Source organism: Pelobates fuscus, chromosome 7, assembly GCF_036172605.1.
Source record: "Pelobates fuscus isolate aPelFus1 chromosome 7, aPelFus1.pri, whole genome shotgun sequence".
Classification (NCBI taxonomy): Eukaryota; Metazoa; Chordata; class Amphibia; order Anura; family Pelobatidae; genus Pelobates; species Pelobates fuscus.
The window spans coordinates 142742648-142759434 of NC_086323.1; the positions used below are offsets into that span (position 1 = coordinate 142742648).

The following is a 16787-nucleotide window of genomic DNA, read 5'->3' on the forward strand; positions in this document are numbered from 1 at the left end:
TTAAACAATGCTTTGAATTTGTGACGCTAACCCTCAATCCCCTGATACCCAAAGAATTTATCAAGTTTCCTTTTTTTGTAATATGGCTTTTTAACTTGGCACAGAGGACCAGTCTGAGCCCCAAGCCTTGGGTGTTAACTCTTATAAACTGCCAACATGGCTTATAATTTTGAATAGTTGAATGATATTGGCAAGATATCAGATCTTGACAATTTTCCTTGTAATTTTAAGCTCTGGCTCCAGCATTCTGAATCAAACAAGATTTTCATTAATAACCAACGCACATACGTAACTAGCCATATTATCTCACACACCTTGTTATTGAAAGTCACGAACTTAGATGAATGTGAAAGAGTTTCAGACATACCAGTTAAGCCAGTCTCTTACTTGCATTCATACAGAGTATCTCACAAACCTGATTAGCCAAAGACAAACACGGAAAGCCACTCAGACAGACATTCAATAAGCCAAAATCTCTGTCCACCTCCCACCTATAAGAGATATTACTTAGGTCCTTATTGCTAAATAAAAAGGTCCATGCAAACCAAAGCAACAAGTATAGCCTCTGCACCCCTTTACTTACCACGTGCCTACTTGCAATGTCTAGGTGTAGTTGTTATGACAGCAGGCACAAACCGGTTTGTTTCTAACATTGACCTGGTAAAATCTGCTGCTTCCCCATGAAATGACCAACTTTGAAATGACCACCTTTTTGGATTTGGGTTTTTAAAGAGCCTAATTGTCTGTCTGCTATTGCCGCCTGCTTGTCATTAGATATCCTCTTATGGTCCAGTTTGCCCAAGCAGGCTTGGCTCCCAGTTTATGCGCCAGTGTTTTCGAGTTAGTTTGCTGTTTTTGAAAGAATGTAAGTTGTTATAAACAGGACCTTTGCAAAAAATAAGCAATTAAAGTTTTTAGAAGTAGTGAGAAATTTGAGGTGCAGACACTCTCCCCTATAAGGTGTGTGTGTGTGTGTGTGTGTGTGTGTGTGTGTGTACGTGCACACATGTTTTACATGCAGTGCACATACATTTTATTGCCCAGACAGGCTGTAGGCCGTGGCAGTCAGGAGTGGGGCTTGTACTCTCTTATGAGCACTGAGAGAGCTGCCAGTAGATCTCCTGACCGTGCGGTGTGCGTAAGGGAGCCCAGCGCAGATTCATGAGCAGCCAACCCAAGTCAGAGCAGCCTGTATAGCCAAGGAAATGCAGGCAAAGCTAAATAATTGTAGGCATTGTGGCATGTGCAGTCAGTGTGGTATAGATGATCATGTGGGCATTAAAAAAAAAAAAAAAAAAAGGTGGCACGTGTTGGCATAATAAATTAGAGTCGAACTGAAATACTGTATATGTAGGCAATATGGCATGTGGGCATAATTTAGTTTAGTATTTGTATTCTATTCAAACATGGCAATACAGTTTTCTAAGCCTTGAGATCATGGCTGTGACAAAATTTATCCTGAAGCAAAAATGTAAGGTTTACATTTGCACAAGCATTCCGTGTGCACATACTTCTTGTAACAGGCCAAAAAAACTTGCACAACAACATATTTCTGCGCACATCAATTACTAAAAATGATAGGGTACGGAGTGTTCCTTGGATAATGTTTGCCCATGAAATTTTATTTTTATTTTGTGCATTGTTATACATTTCAATATGGGTTTGAATGAAGTGAAATCTAGACCAGACTTTCCCTAAATTCCATCCCAGCTGCTTATGTTCTTTATCAAGTCAAACACCCTTACAGCAGGTGACTCTAGGCAGAATAGGCCACTCTTCGTCATTCTTGATCTGCTCGGTGTGGGCAGCGTGTATCTAACCCTGACTTTCTGCATTTGTTTTAAATGTCCCTCCTACACTTACATATTATTGTTCTGTTTGATTTATTTATTTATTTTCTTCTATTAAATGCCTCTTCCCCACCTCCGCCTCCTCCTCTCTTTTCCAACTTTCTCATCCGTGGGCAGGGAATAGAATAGCCAACCCTTGCATGAAGATACATGACTCAGAAGTGCAGTGGCTTTACATGAAAACACACTATGCAGCATTACAGAATCATGTCATCTTGTGTGTTTAATATGTGTGAATAATTAGCAATGTTTTTACAATTGTGTTTTTGGCAGTGTCCCTGCAGTTGTGATTTGATTTTCAAGCAACCTGAATTTTTGGAAACCTTTTTCAGTTTGGATTTTATTTTATTTTACAACTGCTACCATTTAAAGAAACACTATAATGGTCCGCGGTTTCTCCCCCCCGCCCCCACACCCCCTTCCATGGTAATAAAAGGGTTAAATAACGCTTTTTCCACGCATTAGACCTTCCCCATAGGAAAACATTGAACTAATGCTTTAATTTTTCATGTTATCTTCACTTACCCCTGTATTTAGCAATGATATGTTTGCACCCAGAGTGCCCGGAAGTTGCACCCAGGAATGTCCCTGTAATGTTCCTTACTTTTACCCTGGAAATTGGAAATCTATATTTTACCTTCCGGTCACTCATAATTCGAGATGTTGCCATTTCCTGCCATTAGACATGGTAACGTTGATTTATCTCTCACACAAAGTATTTTCCTCCTGATTTGCATTGTGTGCCCTGGCTGTGCCTGGACTGAACTGGATTGTGATGTCACGTGTTAAATCTTTAATATGAATTTAAACAGAGCACCACATGGCAAAAAAAGGTTAACACAAGTTATAGGTGTTTTTTTCAATCCTTTATTTAATAGTCTAATTTTCAGAGAAGTGATGGTTTCCTAAAAAAATTAAAATGAAAACTTAGATTTGTAAAGCCATGATCCCTAACTTATTATTTTTATTAGAAACTTTACACAAGACGATAGTGACTCTGATTGCAGCATTTGTATTTCTTGGACTTGTGACTCCTCTCAAAAACACTGAATTAAAAAAAAAAGTATATTAGAGCAAAAAAATGATAGGCTGCAATATGTAAATGCATCTGCCTGTGCAACTTCCACTTACTGTGACATTTATTGCAGACATCTAACGAACCCTTTCTTGAATGACCATCTATAGTAGTTCTAAGAAAAGGCTACAAAGTTGCTTTTAAAACTTCCTACCAATCACGCAGGCCGAATACATATTGGTAAAGAGAGAAGACATTAGAAACTAGTCAATTGTAAACCTTAACCTCTCATCATGTTAAAAAATATGTATATCTGTAGGTTTATATGTTGCATGTATTCGATAGGATTTTGATCAACATTGATCATTTGATAAATTTATAAAAGCAATACGTGTGCAATATTTTTGCCAGGGATGTTAACGGACACCTCCTTTACTTTCTTTTTTTTCTTTTTAAGGATAAAACATGCAAACATTGTATCCTTGGAGGATATTTATGAGAACCGGAGTCATCTATACCTTATCATGCAACTGTAAGTGTTGAACAAACTTAGCTTATGGTTCATATTGTATAAAGCTATGTATTGCTGCCCCCTTTTGGTGTTTACATCTCATTGCAGAAAAGTAGTTTTATCCTGTTTTTCTGACTACTATCTGCACCAATTTGCCTTTCACTCTAAGGCTATACTGACTTGAATTATCTTGCTGCAATGTCCAGAATATCTCTATGCCACTATAACCCATTAATGACCGTGGTAAGCCTAGGGTCTGTGATACAATGTCACCCCGGTGTGGACCCTTCCTGATTACAATCAAACCCTGCTCCTTTCTTTATGTACACTGTTCAAAGTCACTCTTTTCAGTGTTGTTCTAAGGACCCACGCAACATTCACTAAACTCTGAATGGTCTCTACTTTTGTCCTGCAGCATCACCACTTGTTCCCTCACATCTCTCTGGCGCTCTGTCTCCTTCTCTTGCTCTGCACCTTACTAAAATATCCAATCTCTTCCTCTCCTCTGGCATATTTTTTTCATCCTTCAAGTACACAACAATCACCCAGATTCACCCCACCAAAAAAAGCCCAACCGTGACCCTAACTCCACTGCTACTGCTTTATCTCGCTCAAGGCCGATCCTGGGCGGGTCCACAGGGTGCACCGCACCCAGGTGCCCGAAAGTTAGAGGTGCCAAGAGGATCCATGTCGCAGGGGGCCCAAGAGGCGGCTGGCTGCCCAACTTAGGGCGCAACCATAGTGGCGCTTGTTAAGTAAGGCAGAGTACCTGGATGACAGGTGCCTACTCTGATGGTATATGCCGGGGGAATGAGAGAGGAGACAGGCAGCCAGCGCTGGCGGGGACTGCTGATCTTGCAGTTCCTCACTCTTTTGCGTGCTCTGTGATGCCAGGAGCCAGAATATGACACCATTTCGGCCATGGCATACTAAACAGCGTGTGGGAGTAGTGAAGAGCTGTGAGATTACGGTATGCCCCACACTGGACCCCATGGAGAGGTCCCACACCAGCTCTCCCAAACATTTCGGTCCACACAGAGGCCTTAGAATAAAGGCTTCTGTGTAGGCCGAAACGTTGCAGTTTTTGTTTCAATAAACCGGTCTTCTTGCAGCAATCCTGCGTGCCTGGACCTAATTTATTTTCTCTGTCAGTGAGTGTGTGTCTGATTAGAAAAATGGTTGGGGAGTATAGATGGAGAGGTGGAGTTTTTTCCATAGAAACATGCCTAGACATTTTCAAAGAGGAGGAGTTGGTAAGATTAACACACCCAAAAATAAATTCTGCACCCAGGTTTCCGTGACCCTAGGATCGGTCCTGATATCGCTACTACTGTTTCCCTCCCATGATCCTCGAGAGAGTGATGTATGTCAGATACCAAATTCCTTGAATACAACTCTCTGCTCGACTCTCTTCAGTCTGGATTCTGCTCTTGTCACGCTGTCGAAACTGCCCTGGCCAAAGTATCCAGTAGTTCAATTGCTGCTAAATCCAGTGGTCACTACTATCTCCTAATTCTCATTGACCTTTCTGCTGCTTTTGATACTGTTGATAATCAATACAATCCTCTCATTCTCTGTAAACTCTGTCTACGAGTGCTCTAATCTGGTTCTCCTCCCACCACTCCCAGAGCTCTTTCAGTTTTCCTTTTGCTGGCTCTTTTTCTCCCTAATCTCTCTGTCGATGGTTCCCTACTGTTCCTGATTTATATCCCTGCCTTTTGGCTACCATTATCATTTCTTTGTGGATGACACCCAAATTGATCTGTCCTCTCTTGATCTCTCCCCGTCTCTCTTGACTCGTGTCTCTGCTTGCCTCCTGCTTTTTCTACCTGGATATGGCTGCTCATGTTCATAAACGTAACCTGTACAAAACAGAACTTCTCGTCTTTCTACCCATAAGTGTTGCTACTCCCATGTCTCCCTCAAAATCAATAGCACTACAATTAGCTCTGCCTCGCAGGCTCACTGGCTAGGTGTTCTCTTTGACTCCAACCTCTCCTTCATGCCTCATGCACAGTCACTCGTCGCTGCTTCCATCTCAGAAACATAGCTCACATCCAACCGTATCTAACACCGGATGCAACTAAGGTGCTTCTCCATGCCACTGTCCTCTCTCGCCTTGACTACTGCAATCTGCTTTTCAGTGGTCGTAGTTAGTCTATAATGCATTTGGTGGCAAGGCTCACCTTCCTGTCTGCCTATACTTCCCATGCCTCCCTTCTCGTCCGTCCTTACATTGGCTTAGTGGTGTATGGACAAAACGACAGGCTTCCTGTAATGTATAGTGCTCAATTTAAAATGCTGGTGCTTGCTATCCTCACTAGTAGACAAGCATGTCCCATCCAGCCCTCTATGCTCTGCTAAAGATATGCATCTATCCTCTGGTCGAACTTGCTGCTCTGATTCCCACCTTCAATACTTCTCTATGGCTGTGCCATTCCTATCGTACTCTGTTCCCTGCTTCATTAGACGCTCGACCAGTTCCTTCAAAAGATTAGTTTCAAAAACTCACTTCTTTAATAAAGCTTATCAATTAAAATGTTCATGGTGTTCCCTCCCCGAACTTTGGTTACCCACCCTGCTTCTTCTCCTGCTCTTGTGTCATCCAAATAACTATCCCTTCATTGTAAACTATGCTAGTAACCTACTTTTCCCATATATGAAATAAACCATACATGTGTCCAGATTTCAACAGGGCAGAAAATTGCCAGATGGATAAAATCCTGCCCTGGGTGTTTAAAATGTATTTTTTTTTTTTTTTATTATTATCTAAACTATATGTCATCTGGAGGAGGTCAGGAGCAGGGGAGTTTCTAGTTTACAAAAGAAATAAACTAATGTGCTCAATTCCTGTAGAAACACTGCTTAACATTCAGCGACACACATATAAACCGCATCCCACACTATTCCAGAGACATAGAAACTTATACGCATGTTTCCAGACACACTTATGTTGGGTATTTTAAAGGGACACTATACTCACCAGAGCAACTACAGCTTAATGTAGTTGTTCTGGTGAGTAAAATCATTGCTTTCAGGCATTTTTATGCAAACTCTGCCTTTTCAGAGAAAAGGCAGTGTTTACATTGCCCCTAGGGACAAATCCAAGTGGCCATTCCTCAGAGGGCCACTGGAGGTGCTTCCTGGATCAGTGCTGCAGAGTAGGCAGCTCTGCCGTTCAGTGTCCCCACGCTCTGCATGGGGACGCTGAATTTTCCGCATAGAGATGCATTGATTCAATGCATCTCTATGAGGAGGTGCTGATTCCACATGGAAAGCATTGGATTGGCTAAAAATCTGCAATTTTTTATGATGTCAGCAAGGGGACTGAGCCAGCAAAAGCGTGGCACTGGAAATAAGGTAAGTTTTAATTCCTTTTAAAGGGGGCTAAGGGGGAGGCAATCCACCTAAATGGTGGGTTTTGCACTATATGGTCAGGAATACATAGTGTTCCTTTAACTATTTGCCTGCTGACTGCTACTGCTGCGAAGTCACAGACCTAAATTTATTTGGTATTTGGCACTTATTGAAATCTAGACAGGTACTGTATTTCTGATATTTTATTTAAGATTTGCGTATGAAAATTAGTGCTTTTAAAACTGACATAGACCGGATTTAGCTTTGGTGAATACGAGAATTGGTGATTTCTAGCCATTTTAACAAAGTTTTAACCAAACTGCTGTTTTTAATGAATAACGAGAGGTGAGTGAATGAGGAGAGAAACGGGTCTGTAGTAAGGGAGTTTCTAATTTCCAAAATAAAAACGTACAGGGTTATTTACAGCTGTGAGAATTGTGGAGAATTGTGCATTTTAAATTTAAGGTCAAAATATCCAAGAATTGGAAAACTATGTCCGTCAGTAATGCCTTCAGTTGTGCTATTTTGGTCTAATATCTGAAATTCACCTTGATTTCACTTTGAATTAATTACAATTTTTGTTTTAGTAACAATGCACATGTGTTCAAAACCCTGAGAAATACAGAAATACATCCAAGGACCCACATACAAACTGTAACCTAAGACACACTCGTCCAGAAACGTATACATGCATTGCAGACACTCATGGAAACTAATGCAATGGGAATACAATAATCTTTATTTACTACACTATTGTCTAGTGTTCAGTGTGTAAGGCTCTTTTAAAATTGAAAACGTATTGATATCTCTATTAAAATGGCAGCCTGACCTTCTGCTCTGTAAATTGACTGGTAGCTAAGGGAATTCTGTTGTGGATTTTACAAGATAAGTTGTAAGAGGGGAAAAAAGATTCTTGTCTACAAGTTGTAAGCTAATAGCAATCTGGCGGTGCCTTAGTTGGCCTTCAGGACTCGAAGACTGAGTAATTGCTACATTTACAGAAACTAATTTGAAAAATATGGCACACTAAAAAAACACAAAATCTAGACAAAATGGATGTAGAATTTTATTATGCAAAAAACAAACCACAACCGATCTGCTTTAGTATTGTATTTAGTATTGTATGGTCCTGAGTCTGTAATCAGCAGCACAAATTATGTTCCAGCATATTCCATGATAAAAGATGACTATTTAAGAAATTATTTTTGAGGTGTGGAAGCTTCTCACAGCTGGCACGCGGTGTGAAAACTAACATCAATTTCCTGCTGTCACAGAGTTTCAGGGGGTGAGCTTTTCGACAGGATTGTAGAAAAAGGTTTCTACACGGAAAAAGATGCCAGTCAGCTCATCAAGCAGATCCTGGATGCTGTGAAATATCTTCACGACATGGGCATTGTACACAGAGATTTAAAGGTAACGTACTATACACACACCGAGGGCAGAGTTGCCTATAACTGCAGTGATCTGCAAAAATGAAGGCCGAGAAAATTCTGCCCGTTTAGTGCGAGGCGCCTGAAGCAAAAATGATCACTCCTCCTCTGCCCTCATAATTTTTACAGGGGGCACAGGGGATCAAGTCTCTACATCCCCTGACAGACCTTGCAGCAAAGCCCAAGGAGCAGATGCAAGCATGCACAATCTTGAGATGGGATTTTAAAACATAATGAGATATATTCCCAGCGTTTGGTTGTAATGACTGAATGTGCATACTGACAATAATTTTCTGTTTTCAATATGGAAGTTCTTCTAGACATGTTAGTCGGACAGCTACTAGATGTATGGAAGAAAATAAATATCCAGGCACACCTGAGGATTCTTCTCAAAGGGCAGTCTTTTATTTTTATTTTATTTTTTTAAACGAGAAAGTGGAGACAATGTTTCGGCTCCTCTCTGAGCCTTTATCAAGTTTTGATAAAGTGGAGAAGCGTTGTCTTGATAAAGTGGAGAAACGTTGTCTCCACTTCCTTGTTTCAAATAAAAAAAGACTACCTTTAAGAAGAAACCTCAGGTGTGCCTAGATATTTCTTTTCTTCAATTTGATGTCTTCAGGGATGTGCTCTCCTTTTCTGGAGCACCCTGCAGGAAGTATTCCCCCCTTTTTTTTTTAGAGTGCATTTTATTCTTGTTTTTGTTATTTATTTATTTATTTCAAATAGCAATATTTTACATTGATGGCCATCTGGAATTTGGGTTTATGCAGCCACCAATACCACTTTATTGTGGTAAAGTATGTTGGTTTCTAAGAATTTCTCTTGAAACATTTGCTACTTGCGTAGAAACGTATCGGGACATTAAAGGAGCACTATAGGGCCAGAAAAACAAATTGGTTTTCGTGGCACTATAGGGTTAAACCCCTTCAGCCACTTACCTTAATCCAGCGCCGGGCTCCCTCGGCGCTGGTGACCTCTCCTCCCCCTTCTGACGTCAGCTCCGAATGCGCATGCGTGGCCAGAGCCCTGCGGGCATTCAAATCACCCATAGGAAAGCATTCCTCAATGCTTTCCTATGGACGTTGGCATCATCTCAGTTTGATTTTCACATGGAGAATCCCGGAAGCGCCTCTAGTGATGTTAGGGAGAAGTGGTCTGGGTGCCTAAGGTGGCTGAGTCACTTCCTGGTTCCATGAGAGCTATTCTTTTTTTTTTTTTTATGGATACATTACATTTAGTGAATTGTGTGCAAGAAGAACTTACCTATTAATTTATTTGCTGGTTTTAGCCGGAGAACTTACTTTATTATAGTCTGGATGAAGATTCTAAAATCATGATCAGTGATTTTGGACTGTCGAAAATTGAAGGCTCAGGAAGTGTTATGTCAACGGCCTGTGGAACACCTGGTTATGTTGGTAAGTATATACAATCATACTTGATGACTAAATTTGTATTGTCATATTTCGGTCTATGATTACCAGTCAGAATCAAGTTCATGATGTCTGTACTTTCTATGTACTCTACAAAACACAGGTTAAAGAACCGCACACAGACCAATACAGTTTTACATTTTACAAGGCTACTTACAATCCCGTATCTCCGCAAACAAATATTGGGATTCCGTTCCACCATATGGCCATGTCGTGTTAAGCCCACCACTACTTCACAGTACCCCAATAACTGTGGGTTATTCACTAATTTTAACGTGGGAGACAAATTAAATAGTGCTAGTGATAAATGAACTAACATGTACTTAATTAATCTGTTGGAAGGTGATAAGTAAAATTAGTAGTCATTTTTTAACATAAATTTGAGTAGGTTTTGGATAGCAGTGACATTCAATTAATAATATTAATTTTTCATTTGCTATAGAGTAGCCATATAATATGCATTTTGACTATCTACATCAAAGCACTATCTGTATTTGCTTAGTTTTAGCACTGTATTTGTTTTAATTGTGCCTTAGATCACATTCATTTTGCATTGTATATGACCCACTTTTAGCTTTTGGCATTTGTTTCTGAGACCAGCAGAAAAATTAAGATGCAATGTAAACCAAAGAAATGAAAATTTGAATATATTCATCCTGGTTAAAAAAAAACAAAAAACAAGCAAACACTTTATGAATAAAAATATATTGTTGTATAGGGATACGTTTCTCAGTAAAGAAAGGAAACCTTTGGATCAAGTAAGGAAGGGGATCATGACTGCAAAACTCTGCATGTCAGTCATGATGTCTTGCAAATATTGATTGGCGTTGGATGTAATAATAATTCTAAATACTGCTTGTTAATTGGATGCAGCTGATGGCTTATTACAATATTATGTTATGCCGGTTAACAAAGCTGTGCCCATAACCCACATATATATGCCAGTTTAATTATGAGTTGGAGTATTGTTTGGGGAGTCTGGTCCTAGCTCCATAAAGCCATGATATTGATGTGTTTTTCCTCTATACTGCTTGGTAACATTATCAAACTTCATATTAATAAAAGTATTTTGTTTGAGTTCTTTCTTGTGCCTTTTTTGCCAGTCTATGTTCTATTGTAACACAATCCTGTTTTTCCCAGCTCCAGAAGTTTTGGCTCAAAAACCTTACAGTAAAGCGGTGGATTGTTGGTCTATCGGAGTAATCGCCTACATCTTGTAAGTATCAGTACAATTTTTATTTGAAAATAAAAAATAAATATTTGTCTTTAACTTCACTGCCCCATTATGCCTTGGTCACAGTCAGGCTTCTAAATGCCATACAACTGCATGCATGGGCAAGCCATTCATTCGGGAGTGCTGCATGATACGGCATTGCATGGGATAATCTGATTTGCATGCCCAAAAAAATACAGCAAAGTAGTGGAGTACAAAAACAATAAACTGCAGACCTACTGCAACATTTTATTAAAAACATTTGGAATATACACAGACGTCCCTACTTAAATAGAAGAAGTTTACTGATCACCCAAAAATGAATCACATACATTTTGATGCTTTTGGGCCCCCCCCCCCCCCCCCCAAAAAAAAAAATCCATTGAGATATTCTTTAGACAGGACCTTGGTATGTTCAGCATCTCTGGAAACCATATATACCATCTACATGTCTATTTGTAATTAATCATCTGCCTAGTTTTCAGATTTAATTTATTTGTTTACTGGGGGATGGATCTGTGAAACAGTTCCCCTGTCCTCCCGCGAGCAAGCTGTGTGGAGTGTTGCCGCGCGTTACCATGGCAACGCTCCACACAGCATCGCGCGGGAGGACAGGGGAGCTGCTTCACAGATTCCTCCCGACCCAGAAGCAGTGCTTGCCACCACCGTACCACCAGGTATGGGGGATACTGATTTACTATACTTTTTTTTATTTATTTTTTTAAACACCTTTACCCCTACCCCCCACAGCACCCTTACCACTCCTACCCCCACACACAGCACGCCTACCCCCCACACACAGCACGCCTACCCCCCACACACAGCACGCCTACCCCCCACACACAGCACGCCTACCCCCCACACACAGCACGCCTACCCCCCACACACAGCACGCCTACTCCCCACACACAGCACGCCTACTCCCCACACACAGCACGCCTACTCCCCACACACAGCACGCCTACTCCCCACACACACAGCACCCCTACCCTCCACACACACAGCACCCCTACCCTCCACACACACAGCACCCCTACCCTCCACACACACAGCACCCCTACCCTCCACACACACAGCACCCCTACCCTCCACACACACAGCACCCCTACCCTCCACACACACAGCACCCCTACCCTCCACACACACAGCACCCCTACCCTCCACACACACAGCACCCTACCCCCCACACACACAGTACCCCTACCCCCCACACACAGTACCCCTACCCCCCACACACAGTACCCCTACCCTCCACACACAGCAGCCCTGCCCCACATACACAGCAGCCCTGCCCCACATACACAGCAGCCCTGCCCCACATACACAGCAGCCCTGCCCCACATACACAGCAGCCCTGCCCCACATACACAGCAGCCCTGCCCCACATACACAGCAGCCCTGCCCCACATACACAGCAGCCCTGCCCCACATACACAGCAGCCCTGCCCCACATACACAGCAGCCCTGCCCCACATACACAGCCGCCCTGCCCCACATACACAGCCGCCCTACCCCACATACACAGCCGCCCTACCCCACATACACAGCCGCCCTACCCCACATACACAGCCCCCCTACCCCACATACACAGCAGCCCTACCCCACATACACAGCAGCCCTACCCCACATACACAGCAGCCCTACCCCACATACACAGCAGCCCTACCCCCCCACACACAGCAGCCCTACCCCCCCACACACAGCAGCCCTACCCCCCCACACACAGCAGCCCTACCCCCCCACACACAGCAGCCCTACCCCCCCACACACAGCAGCCCTACCCCCCCACACACAGCAGCCCTACCCCCCCACACACAGCAGCCCTACCCCCCCCACACACAGCAGCCCTACCCCCCCCACACACAGCAGCCCTACCCCCCCCCCCACACAGCAGCCCTACCCCCCCCACACACAGCAGCCCTACCCCCCCCACACACAGCAGCCCTACCCCCCCACACACAGCAGCCCTACCCCCCCACACACAGCAGCCCTACCCCCCCACACACAGCAGCCCTACCCCCCCACACACAGCAGCCCTACCCCCCCACACACAGCAGCCCTACCCCCCCACACACAGCAGCCCTACTCCCCACAGCACAGCACCCTTACCCCTGCCCAGCACCGCACAGCACCCCTCACACACACACAGCCACAGCACCCCTCACACACACACACACACACACACACAGCAACCCTCACACACACACATACACTACACCCCACAATGCAGTCTGTGTGCGTGTATTCAGCGGACTGTGTGTGCGTGTATTCAGCGGACTGTGTGTGCGTGTATTCAGCGGACTGTGTGTGCGTGTATTCAGCGGACTGTGTGCGCGTGTATTCAGCGGACTGTGTGTGTGTATTCAGCGGACTGTGTGTGTGTGTGTGTATTGCATTTGTTGGAGATACTAATAAATATAAGCTTAATTTTATCTATATATCATTATTTAAAATTTGTATAATTGAACTCTCCGTTGTTGTGTTCTTTTAAAACAAAAGTTGTTAATTAGTTCGGACAACAGTACGAGTTGTTTTTTCTAAACTTAAAAACCTCAGTATTGAGGTTTAATTGCCGTGTTGGCACTTTAAGGAAAAAATAGTTGGCATGTATTGCGGTTTGGGAACTCGGTTTCAAAAAGGTTCGCCATCACTGTGATAGACTGTCGAAATTGACAGGGCTATTCACAAAATTGTGAAAAAAACAGGAATTTAAAGTTAATTTAAAATTTCAGGCCAAGGAAAATCGGAAAATCCAAGGCTGCTCTGTACTCAGTTCAGCTATGTTGACCTAAAGCGTGAAAATCACTTTGAATTCTTGAAAAGTCACATTTTATTGAATAGCCTTGTAAGTGAAATAGTTTTAACCCCTTAAGGACACATGACATGTCATTATTCCCTTTTATTCCAGAAGTTTGGTCCTTAAGGGGCTAAACAAAAAAAAAGAAAAAAAAAAAGTACTACCTCCTGGAAGAAACAAAGAAAATAGCAAAAAAAACTAACCCTAACACTGTGTTCTCTGAAATATATATAATCAATGATAATACGCATAATTGAACAACATGGAATGTAATTATGTTGTTTCATGCAGTTGGGAAAACAGAGAAAAAGCATGTAGTTCAGAAATGCAACAAGAATAGGCAAAATCTTTATAACTCACCCTGTGGCAAGCACCCACTTGGGTCTTGAACGTTTGAATTATTCTCTTAATAATGAAGCTGCAGGGAATAAGCGTGACATTTTCATTCTCCAACCTTCACTGCTCAGTGTTTTTTATCCTGTAAATTTCTGTTTGCTTCCCCCGTGCTCTTTACAATTTTGTGTTTTTACATTTTAGGCTGTGTGGTTACCCCCCCTTCTACGATGAAAATGATGCCAAACTCTTTGAACAGATCTTGAAAGCAGAGTATGAGTTTGACTCTCCCTACTGGGATGATATTTCTGATTCAGGTAGTATTGTCTAGAGAGAACCCCTATCTCTGGTTTAATAGAGACATGAATAGTAAACTAATCACTACGTTTTGATGATGAATTGATTTTAGTCCGGCATAGAACCACTTTGATTATGTTTTTTAAACTGATCTATCCAGAAAGTAGTTCTATAATGGATTAATGTATTCACCACCAAACAAATTGATTAGTTTAAAGAAGAGTGCAACAAATGTGCATGTCTACTGAATATCCTATACCCTAAAGAGGAGGTATCATATCGGTCACGTTAGTTTAAAGGTATGAGTGATTTTGTTCCCTCCTTCAGCATACTTTGATAACTTCACTGAAAAATGACGTAGAGCATATCAGGTTGCTACAAATTTTCTGCACAGCTAACAGGGGCTGAATGCTGTTTGTAGAATACTCTGGGAACACAGCAACTCACACTAGAGGGAGGTGACTTAATAGATAACAGATTGTAAGCGTGTGGGCTATCGAGCTAAATACTTTGTATAAAACCGTTTTAATTGCTAGATCTCAGTACAACATAAACAGATTGATACAAATGGCAAGAGAGCATTTCCCGTGAGCTGTCTTTATCCCCAATTACCACGTTGCATAATTGCATACAGCAATTCAGAATTTGTTAGTGCTTAATAAATGCAAGTAATGGTGATAATAACAGAACCCCCAAATACCTTTCAAATGAACTTGTGGTAATCATCACAATGTTGCCAAATAATCTTTTAGTACTAGGGATGTGCATGGGGAAAATATTCGGTTCGGGACTTCGGCAACTTTGGAATTTCAGAATTTCGGGACTTCTCTTGCAGCCGCTTAGTAGATAACTCCCTAATTCCCACAGTATAAGGGAGTTATCTACCAAAAGGCTGAAAGACCTAGATTGGTCTTTCAGCCAAATTTACTAATACTAAGTAAAAATTACTTAGTATTAGTAAATTATGCCCCTACTGGCTATACTGCGCGTAGGGGCATGTCTATTAAACAGTGAGCAGCCACTGTTAAAAAAAAAAAGCGGCGGGTGGGGGCCTTAGATACCAATAAGGGCCTATGGACCTATGGTCTTTCTTCCCAGGCCCCCACCCCTGAGCGTTGGGTGGGAGCCCTAAATTAGAATGGGGGGCTTTCCCACGCTGTGTAAAATGACTCATAGCACTCTGATTGGATGACTTGAAATCCATCCAATCAGAGTGCTCTGTGTCATTTTACACAGCGTGGGAAATAGGTCCCCCCATCAGGTTAGAAGCCCCCACTTGCGCGGAACATTCTTCAATCTTCCACTGGGTAGATATATTGGTACTTCGGCACTTTGACACTTCGGAAATTCGGCTATTCGGAAGTATCCAAATGTCCGAATTGCCCGAAATTCGTGCGAATTGACATTCGGAACGAAACGAATTGCACATGTCTATTTAGTACATTCTAAAAGATATTGAAAGTTTGTCCATACATAAAGCACACAATGTTATAATGTTCTAGCAGTGGTTAAACATACATTTAGGTTTTTAGTTAACCAGCCAAACTTTTCGACATGCTAAAATAGCTTCTTGCCATTTTCATAACCTAATGGCAACATTTAGACTAAAGTGTTCGAATGGGAGAAAAAGTTGATATTTTTTTACCTAATATTTCATGCAGTAATGATTACAGTTAAATGGGTAAATTCTAAATGTTAATGGATTTCCTGTTGATCCCACAGCAAAAGATTTCATCCAACATTTGATGGAAAAAGACCCTAACAAACGCTACACGTGTGACCAAGCCCTACAGCACCCATGGTAAGATCAGAGTATTAAGATCACTGAAAGATAAACTGCATCCTCCTAGAATAAAAATGTTTAACCCCTTAAGGACACATGACATGTGTGACATGTCATGATTCCCTTTTAATCCAGAAGGGTTAATCCATTGTTTTTTAGCTTAAAAAAAATATATATTTTTTAAAGGATGCCCTATTTGGCATTATTAACTCGCCCTAGAACTTAAATTTCATTTAAAAAGTCTGATAACGTAAGCATAAACATACCTGAAATTCACCACCTTGCTGGTTCATTCACTGTCTGCCTTTACTGCTGCCTACCCCATAATACATTCAAATGCTTATTCCAGAAGTTTGGTCCTTAAGGGGTTAAAGAGGAAATGGATTGTTCAAAAAAAAATAATAATAAAATATTATTTATATATATATATATATATATATATATATATATATATATATATATATATATATATATATATATATATTTTATTTTTTTTTAAAGGAAAGGAGGCTGGGAGGAGTATAGAGGGAGATCACATCACGCAGTGGAGGATGGCAGTGGTGACTTTGGGAACGATAGGGGGATACATTAGATACCACAGTCTAATTTGGCACTAATCATTTCCACTGGAGGTTGGGTAACATGATGCCACTGGCTGTCTGTTGCCAGCATGCTGGTGTCCGACAAATTTGCACCGAATTCACATTAGCCACCAGAAATTCTTGTTCATGGCTGGCTAATGACACATCTTAATTTTGGTCTTTAAACGGT

At 41.7% G+C, this 16787-nt stretch overlaps 1 protein-coding gene across 1 annotated transcript in view; it reads left to right on the plus strand.

The window, feature by feature from the left end:
- The window catches only part of CAMK1 (calcium/calmodulin dependent protein kinase I), a 130181-nt gene that overhangs the window by 96812 nt on the left and 16582 nt on the right, over positions 1-16787 (plus strand). The window contains exons 4-9 of the mRNA XM_063426734.1: positions 3323-3397; positions 8008-8146; positions 9452-9578; positions 10734-10809; positions 14141-14253; positions 15956-16034. Coding sequence (XP_063282804.1) covers positions 3323-3397; positions 8008-8146; positions 9452-9578; positions 10734-10809; positions 14141-14253; positions 15956-16034 — 609 coding nt within the window. The remainder of the gene's footprint in view (positions 1-3322; positions 3398-8007; positions 8147-9451; positions 9579-10733; positions 10810-14140; positions 14254-15955; positions 16035-16787) is intronic.